Source organism: Nematolebias whitei, chromosome 17, assembly GCF_014905685.2.
Source record: "Nematolebias whitei isolate Nwh7 chromosome 17, NemWhi1, whole genome shotgun sequence".
Taxonomy (NCBI): domain Eukaryota; kingdom Metazoa; phylum Chordata; class Actinopteri; order Cyprinodontiformes; family Rivulidae; genus Nematolebias; species Nematolebias whitei.
Genome location: NC_056514.1, coordinates 39,849,240 through 39,861,424, shown reverse-complemented (window position 1 = coordinate 39,861,424; position 12,185 = coordinate 39,849,240). Strand labels below are relative to the sequence as shown.

At 41.7% G+C, this 12,185-nt stretch overlaps 2 protein-coding genes across 7 annotated transcripts in view; both read right to left on the bottom strand.

Moving 5' to 3' along the window:
* The window catches only part of exoc7 (exocyst complex component 7), a 14,832-nt gene extending 8,184 nt beyond the window's left edge, over positions 1-6,648 (bottom strand). For 4 of the 6 annotated variants that reach the window (XM_037691289.1, XM_037691288.1, XM_037691290.1 and 1 more), the window contains exons 1-7: positions 6,445-6,648; positions 6,239-6,304; positions 4,561-4,745; positions 4,387-4,492; positions 3,996-4,218; positions 3,376-3,543; positions 761-853 (exon numbers count right to left, since the gene is read on the bottom strand). In XM_037691289.1, the coding sequence (XP_037547217.1) occupies positions 761-853; positions 3,376-3,543; positions 3,996-4,218; positions 4,387-4,492; positions 4,561-4,745; positions 6,239-6,304; positions 6,445-6,522 (919 nt within the window). In that variant the 5' untranslated portion in view covers positions 6,523-6,648. The remainder of the gene's footprint in view (positions 1-760; positions 854-3,375; positions 3,544-3,995; positions 4,219-4,386; positions 4,493-4,560; positions 4,746-6,238; positions 6,305-6,444) is intronic. The other 2 variants (XM_037691286.1, XM_037691287.1) reach the window with 1 other exon arrangement.
* A 1,090-nt stretch (positions 6,649-7,738) lies between these two features.
* tvp23b (trans-golgi network vesicle protein 23 homolog B (S. cerevisiae)) overlaps positions 7,739-12,185 on the bottom strand; it is a 6,766-nt gene continuing 2,319 nt past the window's right edge. Inside the window, exons 3-7 of the mRNA XM_037691283.1 lie at positions 9,361-9,505; positions 8,718-8,807; positions 8,501-8,626; positions 8,268-8,396; positions 7,739-8,195 (exon numbers count right to left, since the gene is read on the bottom strand). Of these exons, the coding sequence (XP_037547211.1) occupies positions 8,169-8,195; positions 8,268-8,396; positions 8,501-8,626; positions 8,718-8,807; positions 9,361-9,505 (517 nt within the window). The 3' untranslated portion in view covers positions 7,739-8,168. The remainder of the gene's footprint in view (positions 8,196-8,267; positions 8,397-8,500; positions 8,627-8,717; positions 8,808-9,360; positions 9,506-12,185) is intronic.

The following is a 12,185-nucleotide window of genomic DNA, read 5'->3' as shown; positions in this document are numbered from 1 at the left end:
GTGTGTGTGTGTGTGTGTGTGTGTGTGTGTGTGTGTGTGTGTGTGTGCGTGTGTTTAAATCTGTTGGTGTGTTAAACTATGAGCCAGAAGTTTCACAACAGCTCCTGACGCACGTTTCCACCGCTGAGCTTCACGGGCATACATTTCCCAGAATGCATTTCAGCCATGCTCCTAAATATCTTTTCAAACTGTTTATTTTTGTCTCGGCAGCAGCTGTTCTGGGTGAATAAGATTTACATCAGCTCCTAAAAACAGTCAAATAATAAAAAGTAAAACATTCAAATAGATAAAATATTATCTGAGTAAATTATGATCAGACGTATTTTTATTTTTTATTCTTTGCAAATATGAACAACTGTCAGGCGATCATGTTTCATATAAAGAACTTAAACCAGATGAAGACAATTTTAGGAAATAATAACCTTTGATGTTTTAAATCAAAAACAGGTTTTATTATTATTAACAGTTTTTATTGTTTAAACAGACAAAGATCTGGTCGTAAAATATTAAAGTATTTTTGTAGAAAGTAAACTTTTCAGGGTTTTTCTACTGCCTGGACTTGACTCTAAAAACGTTCATATCTCCTGGGAACTCCTCATGAATATTAAATTATTAAAAAAGGTAAATCGAGCCGTTTCAGCGGTGGAGACGTTTCAGAACAGGTAAATTAATTAAAGGTTTGTGTCTGAAGCGGTCGTGACCGACGGACGGATTGTGTGACCCAAACGCAGAAAGTCAAGAAAAGACCGAGGAGTTTTACCTTCCAAAGGAGTGAGGTTAGAGCCCCCCTTTTTCCCATCCAGCCCATGCTGTGAGTACTGTTTCAGAAGGTTCTGGGCCTTCCGAATGGTTCCTGGTCCCAGAACCAGAAAGAGAGTCCAGAGGAGGGCAGCCAGGTCCAGACAGCCAAGAAACACAAAGAAGGAGGAGAAGGAGAGAGCTCGGAAGTGAATGATGCAGACAGAACATCCCTCCACCACAAGGCAGCCAGCGGGGGGGGGGGGACCACCACCACAGACACACAACATGAAACAAACTACGGACGAGCTGAAGCAGCTCCAGGGTCATGGAAGAGAACACACAGGTTAGAAATCATCATCATCATCAACAGGTTAACATGTTCAAAGTGACACGGCTCAGACGGCGGCCCCGCTCACAGCTGGCGCTCCGTTCTGACCACAGCTGGACAGCAGGCGTGGCGTGAACGGCCCCCACCTGCACTGAAAACACTCCGGACCTCCTTTAATCTGCACACGTTCTGTAGTCTGATCATAATCTGTCGAGAACCTGCAGGACCCCCCACTGAGCTGATGAACGGTTAGCAACGTTAGCATCGTTAGCATCGGACCTTCACAGAGCAACCAACAGCAGCAGCTTCTGTCAGAACGTCCGACCCGCACCGGAGCTCCGATTACAGCGACAGCTCTTTAACTCGGAGCAGCACGAGTTCATCTGTGATCCGACTGATTGAACCAAGTTCACTTGTGGTAAAACGAAATGTTGAAACTCTGACAACAGATTTACAACGAGCGAGCGGAGAGCTGGAAAACATCGACCCATCTGAGGTGGAGGAAGTTCTCTGCAGAGGTGGAAAACCTGAATACAACTTTAAATTCATATCCAACAGCAGGGATATGGAAATACTGTGCTTTTTTCAGCCAACTCAGTCACTGTCCAGTCTCAGTTCATGCCTTGAAAAGCTCTCATTGGGTTTGGAAACCAGTTTATACAGAGGATGGAAAGGGTTGAAAGGTCATGCAGGTAAATAATCTCAAAAAGGTTCAGTCAGGTCATCTGGACAGGTTCTTTTTGGGAGAAACGTTTCGTCTTTCATCTGAAAGACCTGATCAGTCCGAGGCCTGCCACCAAGGTCTGTCCTATAAATAGCACCTGCTTGTTGTGCTTCAAGACGGCCTGCTGTGGACTTCTCAGAAACTGGTTTTACACACACAAACTGGGAACCATCATTCTAAACCAGGGGTCTGCAACCTGCGGCTCTTTAGTCTCTCATCTGTGGCCCTTTAAAGCTTTGACCAAAACCAACGCCATACTGTTTTTAATTTGTTTCTTTATACCCACGACAGAAAATGTGAGTTTTAGCAGCTTTTTGTCATTAACTTTTATAAATTTGTGAAAGATACAAATAATACAAGGAAGGAAACGTGTTGATTACATTTAGCGACTTCATTTATCCACAACCTCCAGGCGTACAGAGGATCATTCTCTCAAAAAAAGATCAAATTAAAAAATCTATAACTTGTTCAGCAACAGTTCTAATTTTTTTTTTTGCATACTTTAAATTTATGTTTTATTTCTTCAAAGTGGAATACTTAATTTTGAATCAGAACAAAAAAAGACTTGCATAAGTCTGCAGAGACTTGGTCGATTGTTTCCATACTTTTGGTCTTTCCTTGTACCCTAAAATGTAAAAATATCAATAAATGTAAAAACTCATTATATATTTTTAGTTTTATGATGTCACCCCGACCGGCCAGAAGAGCCGCCCTCTAAGTGGCCCGTGGGTTTTGCAGCTCCACGTTGTATTTAGTGAGTGAGGTGGCAGAAACGGGTGTTTCGATGAAAGAGGCTGCAGACTCCGGGTCTAAACAATCGATCAGCAGCACAACAATCAAACGTTTGTCAAGGAGGTGACATTTATACAACAGACCACGTGGCAGGCCTCGGACCGATGAGGTCTTTCAGATGAAAGACGAAACACTTCTTCCAAAAAGAACCTGTCCAGATGACCTGATTGAACCTTGTTGTCACACAGAGGATGTTTATGTTCGAAACATTTGAAACATTTAAGGTTAATTAATAAAAGCAGCGGACCCTGTCTTACAGTGAAACAACCGTCTACGCTGCCCATCAGCCAAACTTCACGCCTGAAGCATCGAAACATTTAAACTATTTAAAATGCAGCGCAGGTCTTTATGACTAAAAAAGCTGAAACTGACATTAGTTACACACAAACACGGGCGCGCTAAACAACAAACCTTTAGTTTCACAGCAGCAGCTTTTATAAAAAACACTTTTCTTCCTGCTGGATGGAGGCGAGTCTGGAGCCGCGACCTCCTCGTTGGATTTAACGAGCCTCACCTTCTCTGAGTGACTCGCACGTCACCGTGAAACTAAAGGCCTTCACGCTAAAAACTAACTCCATCTGAGCCGAGAGGGGAGGCGAGGCAGCAGCACGCACACGCCGGAGCTTTGTTACCTGGGAGGTAGACTGTCGCCACAACACGGGTTAGAAGAGGAAAAGATGGAGGAGGGTTAAAAACCAAGACAAGAGCAAACGTTCAGCAACAACAGAAGCAGCTTCACGTGGCTGGGAGGAGGAAAAAGAGTCGCAGAGACAAAAGCAAGGCGTCTGACCTGGTCTCTTCGGCGCCTTCTTAGTGGGCGTGTCCTTGCGTTTGGTTTGGACGGCGGGCGAGTAGAGGATCCCCGAGGAGGCGCTGTTCTTACGGAAATGATCCTTCAGACCCTTGACGGAGCGATCCAGCTGACTGGACCGGATCTGGTAGTACACGTTCATGAAATCTGAACGGGACAGAAGAAACCATAAGACATTTGCTCAAAGAGGAATTAAACCAACAGTTTTACTGATTTAATCCTCAGTCAGAATCAGATTAAATCACATTTTAGTCTTTTTTTTTAATCTGCAAAAGAAAAAACTAAAATACTGAAGTTTGAAATGATAAACTTAAAGGATGATGTCCTGAAACACGCTCAGTAACTCAGGTAGAAAAATCTAACAAGGACAAGTCTGGTCCTCACTCACAAGAATCATCATCATCATCATCATCATCTGACCAGAGGACCTGACTGAACCGTGTTAGATTACAGGCTGACGTCGAACAGCGTCTTCGTTTGTTTGCTGTTTCACTGTCAGTAAAATAGGAGTGCGCTCTGTTGTTGTTGTTGTTTACAGTTTACACGCCGCCTCGACCCTTTCAGAGCCGGGGATGTAAGAAACGAACGGTCAGCCGTACCCTGGTTGCGTCCGTATTCCACCAGCCAGCCAGAGATGCAGATGATGTCCTGGAGCACGGCCTCGGGCAGATGTTCCAGAACCACCTCCTCCTGCAGCTCCATGTCTTCGTCCACGCTGATGGTGTCCAGGATGAGGATCGGGGGGACGGGTTTACTGTAGCGGGTCAGGAGGCTACGGAACTCCGCCTCCAGCAGCTCTTTGCCTTTTTCAAAACGAGCTTTCTGCAGGAACATTTTTTAAATATTTTCAAACAGCTTCCTAAATTGTCTTTACATTTTTAAACAACATGGAGCCGTGAAGATAACCAGGATGTTCTGAAGAGTCCATCAAAAACCCATCGACAGTCCAGCAAACCTGTTCAGATGAAAACAAACAGGTGAGGACCGTACCACTGTGTTGAGCTCGGGACTGTCAGGGTTGTTGTCCTGAAAATACTCCACAGCTTTCTGGATCTTTGCGATACAAGCCAGATACTCGTCCAGTCTGCCTGCAGGTCTGAGACAGAACACAGATCATCACGACGCAGAACCACGGCCACATCTGGACTCGGAGGCGGTCCTCACCCCTCCCGGATGATGCGGTCCGTGTCTTTGGCCACGTGGTAGTAGCTGATGACGTGGTCCATGCAGGACAGGGTTTTGTCCACGTTCTCCTGCAGCCGCTGCAGGTTCTCCGTCTGTTTGTGGACCGGGATGATGGAGTTCTCCAGCTGCATCAGACGGCTCTCAAACGACGACAGGATGGAAACCTGTGGACAGGAAAACACGCACGCAGGTCCATCACATCAAATACCTGAGGAACCTGCTGTTTATTATAAAAACATGATTTTAAACACCAGAAATCAAAGAGTTTGAACCTAAAATAATAAAAGGTTTAAATATTTCACACTTAAAAAACTCAAAAACTACTTTTAGCTTAATTAAAATAAAGTCTGACTCAAAATAAGCGACAATTATTTAAAAAGCTCCTTTTATTCTCACCAACAGGGTTAAACATTTATTATTTAAAGGTCTACTGAAACTACTGCTTCCTTTTCCAGAACATTTGAACACGTTTCTGAAACTTCTGTTTTTTCAGCCTCGTGATGCAGAAAAACCTAAACTGCAGAAAATTTGAATAAATCCTGAAAAACCAGCACGGCTGCACAATGACAGAGTACAGGAGCTGATAAGGGACAAAAAATGATGAGAAATATTCATTTGAAACGAATGTTCCCTCTGAATTTTTATTTCTTTTGCAACTTCAAGTAATTCCTGACAAAAACAAGCTCCTTCTCAATAAACAAAAATCCACCTGAAGCCGTTTCATTTTATGAATAAAAAACACCAGATGATACAAACCAAGTTTATTAAAACAGCCAAACTGATTTTTTTCTAAAATATAAATAAATTAACAAGTGATCAATGAAGGAGAAATAATAATAAACTCAAGCAAATAAAAACATAGAAAAAAAGACTAATACTAACTGAGACAAAAACCGATAAGATTAAAAAGTGAACTCGGAATTTTCCTGACATTTTCTAACGTGCTTGTTTTAGATTAAAGATTATTTTTTTAAAACTCCAGAAAAAGCAGTTTGTCAAAAACAAATAGCTAAATCACATTTTAATTGCATATTTAAAGAAGTGAATTTAAAAATGTACTTGTACTATGAAAATATAAACATATACTGAACTAACTGCAGTTGGAAACAGTTTACTCCGATAGTTCGACAAAACATTAATGTGAAAATCTGAAACGTGGGTATGCACTCATTGTAAACAAAGCCTTTAATCCGCATACTTTAATCAACCAATCTGAGCATCCATTTGAATCAGTAACTCAAAACTGTCAGATTTCATCATCTCAAACTGCTGGTCCACTAATGTCACCACCACGAACCACTTTTCAATCACTTCCTGTTTCCTCAGGTAAACAAACACACCTGGTAGTTGGCAGCAGGTCGCACGTTTTGTTTACGAGTTATTAATTTATGACACCGTAACCATCAAACCATCAAAATGAGAAAATATTGTTCCAGTTTTATTTTGCACTTTATGAAGAGAATATGTTTTTCAAGGAGTTTAAATGTTTGTTTTCACCTTTTCTTACATTTATAAATTTAATCGTCTGTGTTGTACTTTCATGTGCACTTTGGGATTTGGTTTACTCTGGGTGTTTTCAATATTTAATAAGTGTGTCTTGACTGGAAGAACCCCTCTTTGTTTGTTTGTTTGTTTGTTTGTTTGTTTGTTTTCTCACCATGCCTTTGGTCAGCTGATCGCTCTTCTCCAGGTTCTCTCTGATGAAGGACAGAGTTTCCTGTTCCTGTAAAAACCAGAAGAACACCAGCTCACTTCGCACTGTCTCACAACACTGACGTTAGATACAGATGTTATAACTGTGCGTGTTTATTAAAAAGGTCAAATGAGCTAAACGAAGCCTCTTCCTGTCCATCGGTGTCGGACCTGCTTCAGTTTCTCCTCGATCTCCCGCTTCCTGGCGGACGCGTCCTCGATAGGAATCATCCTGGAGCGAACTCCCATCAAAGGACGGGCTTCAGAGGAACAGAAGAACAAATATAACCCGTTTATTTCATGAATACGACAGTTAAACGCTGCTTAACGCAAAAAGCTAAAGTTAGCAAGCACAAGTAGGTTCGGCATCAGTTTTAAGCTACATGTTCCGGTTAAAGTTTCAGAATAAAATAAATTAAAGTAACGTTTTGAAGAAGTTTGATTTTTCTTTACTTTTATTTTAACAGATTTATCTAAAATATATCTATAGAGCAAAAATACTCAATTCCTTCCGCGTTATTCTGGTTATTCTTCATAATTTAAGCAATTTAAAAGAACGATAGTTTTATTATGAAGGTAAGCCCACCCAGCTTCCGCTTAGGCGTCATCTTCTCTTCCGGATGTCAATCATGCATCAGGATGTCAATTTATTTACTTTGCCCAAACCAACAAAAATGTTTATTGGAGAAAAACCCCGTGTTGAATTCTTTTACATTAAATATTAAATAATTTAATTTCATTCGATGTTCCTGACTGTAAAAAGAAATTAAACGATATTTGAAATAAAATGCTGCAATTACCGAAAGCAAACGCTGGATGTCGCTGTCGGGTTTAACAATGACTTTTTGTCAAAATAAGATGTAGCTAAATGTTTTATTTGAACGCATTTATATTTTACGTTCTATAAATAGTTTTATCTGTGATAAATAAAAAACAGCATTTCATTGAAGTTGTCCCGTTTTTAGTTTTATTCAGAACCCAGAAATTTGAGGCTCGGACTTTTGGTCCTCGTTAAGGTTATAATTGAAAAACATTAATTGTGACTGAATCAATCTGGTTTTTGTTGATCAGATTAAAAATCCTACATTAACAGGAGTTAAAGAAACATTAAAGAATGAATCAGAAACTTCCATCATCTTAACTACAGTAAATACTAAATGAAAACTTTATTTGATGGAACATTTAAATTAAACTCACCTCTTTAGTTTCAGGGCACATAAAGTCAAAAATATAAATAAACAGTTAACTATAAGTGCAAGGTTTAAAACAACAGTACTCCCTCACTTTACTACACAAATCAAAGTTTTTCATAATAAGTTTGTTCTCCAAGTTATTTTATTATTGCAGTCTGAGAATACAAAGCATTTTAAAATGTGAAGTCTTTAAGAAAATTGTAATAAAACTTAAAATAAATAGTTCTTTCCACACACGGGGTGCCTGATTTGATTCTATATTTACACTTCTTTGTATTTTCTTGCATCTATATTTAAGGGTAAATAATAAAGACTTTTTTAATGCTTGAAAAATATTTACAAATAAATCTGCACAACAGAAGCTGGTTCACATAATTTGTTTACTTACATATTTACACTCAATCGATTACGTCATCTGTTGTGGAAACAAAAACTGTTCATACAAACCTTCTGCAAAATGTTTTAATGTTACATAAAGTTAGATCAAATAAAAAAAGTTGGGTTTGTGAGGCCGAAACATAAAACTAGTCATTCTGAAGTTTCATGTTTAACTGTTCCAGCTGAAGTGTTTTTATTGCTCAGCTTCAGTTTATGTAAAAACACCAAGCTTCTACCTAAAAACCAAAACTGTTGTTTTCGTCCGTGTTGAGGTTGAAGAGAGTCCAGCTGGTGTGAAAGCTTCAACAACGCGGCAGCGTGACTCTACGATTCCTCTTCTTTAGACAGAGCCTGTCGATGAAAAACACGGTTCAGAGCTGCTCCTCAGATTCTTCTCCAGGGTCCAGACACCAATCAGCTCACCTGTTTGAGGAACTGTCGGCCAAAATAGTTGGTGGCCATGTTCTTCAGGTTGGTCTTTCCCCCGACTTTACATCGAACGTATCCGTACAGGTTGGCTCCCTGCAGCACCACGCCCATGATCACTAAAGGCTGATGGGAACACCGCAGCTTTAGAGCTCAACAGCAAAAAAAAAACATAGAAAAATTCTTGTTTTTTAACAAAAAACCATTAAGACGGCGACTGAAAGTCTTACCATCCATTTGATCTTGACCGAGAACAGTACGCTGAAGGCAAAGACGACCCAGATGACGGGGCAAATAATCAGGCCGAGCCAGAAGATCCGCGACTCGGAATCAGACGCCTGCTGCTTCCCAGATCCCTGCAGGAAACATTCAGTCAGGACACCACGGCCTCAGTGACCCCCCACACGAGAACGGATCAGAACCGTACGGTCCACGAGTGGAACGCACCTTCCTCGACTCGAACACCCAGCGGCTCTGACCGTCGTCGTCCACCTGGTTCCACCACCGCAGGCCGACCATCAACCTCCCCGTGACGTTCTGGAAACCAACAGTCGATCCAGAAACAACCAGTCAAAGTTCAAACCTTCTAACCACTGGATTTACATCTGATTAACTTCTGGAGTGCTCCTGATTGAAGATGGCCGCCACGTCTGGGCAACTAGCTGCGCGTCGTCCTCAACACGTGAACTCCATCACATGAGCTCAGTGTTGCAAAGATTACACAATTTATTTATGGTTAGACCAAAACAGATGCAAAGCTCTCTCACAGGAACATCAATTATTTTACTTTAAACTTTGGAATAAAAGGCGGCGGGTGATAGGCATTTGTTCAAAGAATACCAGGTCGATCATTTCAGTCACGCTCCAAGTTTAGAGAGGAAACTTTGAGGATTCAAGTTCCTCCATTTCCTTTACTTCCCTAAACGGATTTATCCTTTAAATGTTTAAACATCTGTCAAAAATGCAATAAAAACATTAAATAAGAGGATTTTGTTGCAAGAAAAAGCTAAAAATAAGGGATTTATTTTCCATTCTTGCTGATCTGATTATTTCAGTGGATGTTTTGAGCAAGAACAAAAAAGCCTCGAACCTTTACAGTCCAGAAGTCGCAGGAGAGCAGGAGGATGATCGAGACCATGGAGGCGATGAAACTGGCGCTGAGGAGGTCACAGAGGAGGTAGACCAAGGTAGCGCTGACTCTGAAGAAGAGGTGGAAGAAGGACGCCACGGGATGCCTGAAAACACATTTTCAGATGGACAGACGGAGCTCATGCATCGTCCTGCTCCCGTGAACAGGCGCCGCACGCTTCAGCCGTTAATTATTACAGATATGATACAAAACGACAGTTCACAGAAAACACAAGAAATTATTTTGATTTTTTTCAGATAGAGCAAAGATCAATTGCTTTTAAGCTGTTAAAAAAGTTTAAAATACTAATAAATCTTTTAATAAGAGAATATTCAGACCTGAAGAAGCCGTGAATTTAAAAAATGATTGTTTTTAAATTGTTGTTTTAGCGAGTTTAAAAAACACGTTCAGGTTGTAAAAGGAACAAAACTGTCAGGAAAGAAAAGTAAAAATTATATTTTTTGGAAAGTATAGGCCAGGGGTGTCCAAACGTTTCCCTGAGGGACTAACTGAAAATCAAAGGGCTGCGGGACGATGGCAACAATATGATACAACATCCAAACACTCCTTTAACTAAAGTTCTTTTATTTTGTAAAGAGTTGCTTAAACTTCCTTTCTGTACAAAAAAACGTTAAAGAACACAAAATATAACAAATAAGTCGTACAGGAAATTAAAACAAGCATTTAAATTTCTTTCAGTTTGTAGTGCAAAATGTCAAAACGTGCACATCCAGCAGCAAAACACGAGCAACAACAGCACGGTGTGAGCTGCAGCCGGTCCACCCAGACCCGTACGTGCGGGTCAGACAGAGGCCGTCTGATCCTGGACTCGTTCAGGTTCTGACCACGGCAGCATCACCCGCGTGTTTCCTGATGCTGCGGTTCTGAAGAGACGTCTAGAAATGTTTGAGGTGTACGGACGTGAATTTATTCCTGAGCTCAGAATCAAAGTGAAAGAGCTGAAACAATTATTGGCAGGAAGTGCTTTGGTCGCCCAACAAACACATGATTTCATCAGTGAAACTATTAAATGTTATGATTTGGTTGAACATAGTATTTTACAAGTCGTGTATAAAGCTCATAAATAAATATTACCCCCAAATATTCAATTAAAACTAGTTGTTTTTTTTTTAAAAGAGAGTCGTTATAAGTTTAAGTGAGTGGAAAAGTTTGTAAAAGCTCATTTAGAAGTGGTGAGAAGGAGCTGCGCTGGAGTTCAGGGAACAGCAGCGCAGCCGTCTCCAACATTTCTAAAACAATTTATACGTTTAAATAAAGTTAAAGTTGTTAGGAAAGTATGATGTCATGTGAAGGAGATTTTGTTTGTAGTTATTTTATGTTTTTAAATAAGGGGCAGATATTATAAGAATGTTCTTCTTCTTTCTGCAGCCTCTTCTTTCAATGTTTTACTTTTTTAATGGATTTGTTTTGTTTCTTTGTTTTCTTCTTTTAACTGAATGAATAAATAAATAAATAAACAGAAACTCGATCCGGCACCGAGTCCTCGCTGATGCTGAAGGGCTGTGAGAGCAGCTCCATGTCACCTCCACGGTTCCAAAGTGCTAAAAATAGCTTGCCTGCTGACACATGTCGGCGGAGAAGCTGCCACTTGGACGTGAAGGCCGTTACGTGCTCAAACAGAGCAGTGACGATCTGTTCCTCGCCTGGAAGCTGAATGTTGAGCAGGTCCATTCAAGCCACGTCACTGAACCGTCCGTCACCTGAGAGAACTCGTCCCTGGTCCTGCTCGTCAGAAACTCCATGACGCAGCTCTAAAAACCTTTCGAGGACTTTCCCGCGGCTCGGCCAGCTCGCCTCTTGGTGGTAAAGCACGTCTTTGTGCTCCGAATCAACAGAAGGGTCTTGAACTGTCGGTGTGAGAGGGCTTCGGAGCGTACGCACTTTATAATTACAACATCGCGCATCAAGTCCCCCAAGCTGAATGATTCGGCACATGGTTGTTCCTGGTCAAGGATGCAGAGGTGTTGCGTCACCACCTCTCCACACTGGGAACCTTCTGGGAACCCGCTGTCCTCCCAACCACGGCAGGAGCTCCGTCCACCGTCACCACCGTCTCCCAGCTCAGCCCGTTCGTATCCAGCACTCGCTCAACTGCTGCAAACAAATTCTCACTTTTTGTTGAGTCTCAAGTGCGGCCGGTTTCTGCGTCTTTTCCATGTTTCCACTCCACGAGTGGAAACTAAGAGTTGAGCAGAGTCCCAGATGTCGGCGCTCTCGTCTCACGCCAAAGAAAAGGCAACAAATGGACGAGCTCTAGCTTGAGACTGCTCCGTAACGTCCCTGTGTCCTCCATGAGAAACGGTGCAGTGTTTCGTGAGAGGCTGATTTGGGAGAAAGCGTTTTTCTTGAGACGGGCACATGAGCGCCGCGGCTGTGGGCGACCGTAACAAATCCTCCATGGCAGTAAAGAAATCTTCCTCCAAAGGTTTTTCTGAAACGTCTTTGTGAGCCCCTGACGATGTCGCTCCATGCTGGTGCTTGTTCGAGCCCTGAGTCAGCGTGGCGGCCGAAAACTTTCATTTATTTTTAGACCGATTTGACTCGTCCACTCCGGCAGCAAAGGCTCATGGACGTTTCATAAACTGATCAAATATGAGCAGCTGTGGTCTCAGAGTGCAAATCTACCAGTCTGCTTGAATCTAATGGAAACGTCTCTTGTACTTACTTCATGCTTAATCTTACAGAACCGAGAACAGAACCGAGACCCGCCCTGTCAACAGAACCGAGAACAGAACCGAGAGACCCGCCCTGTCAACAGAACCGAG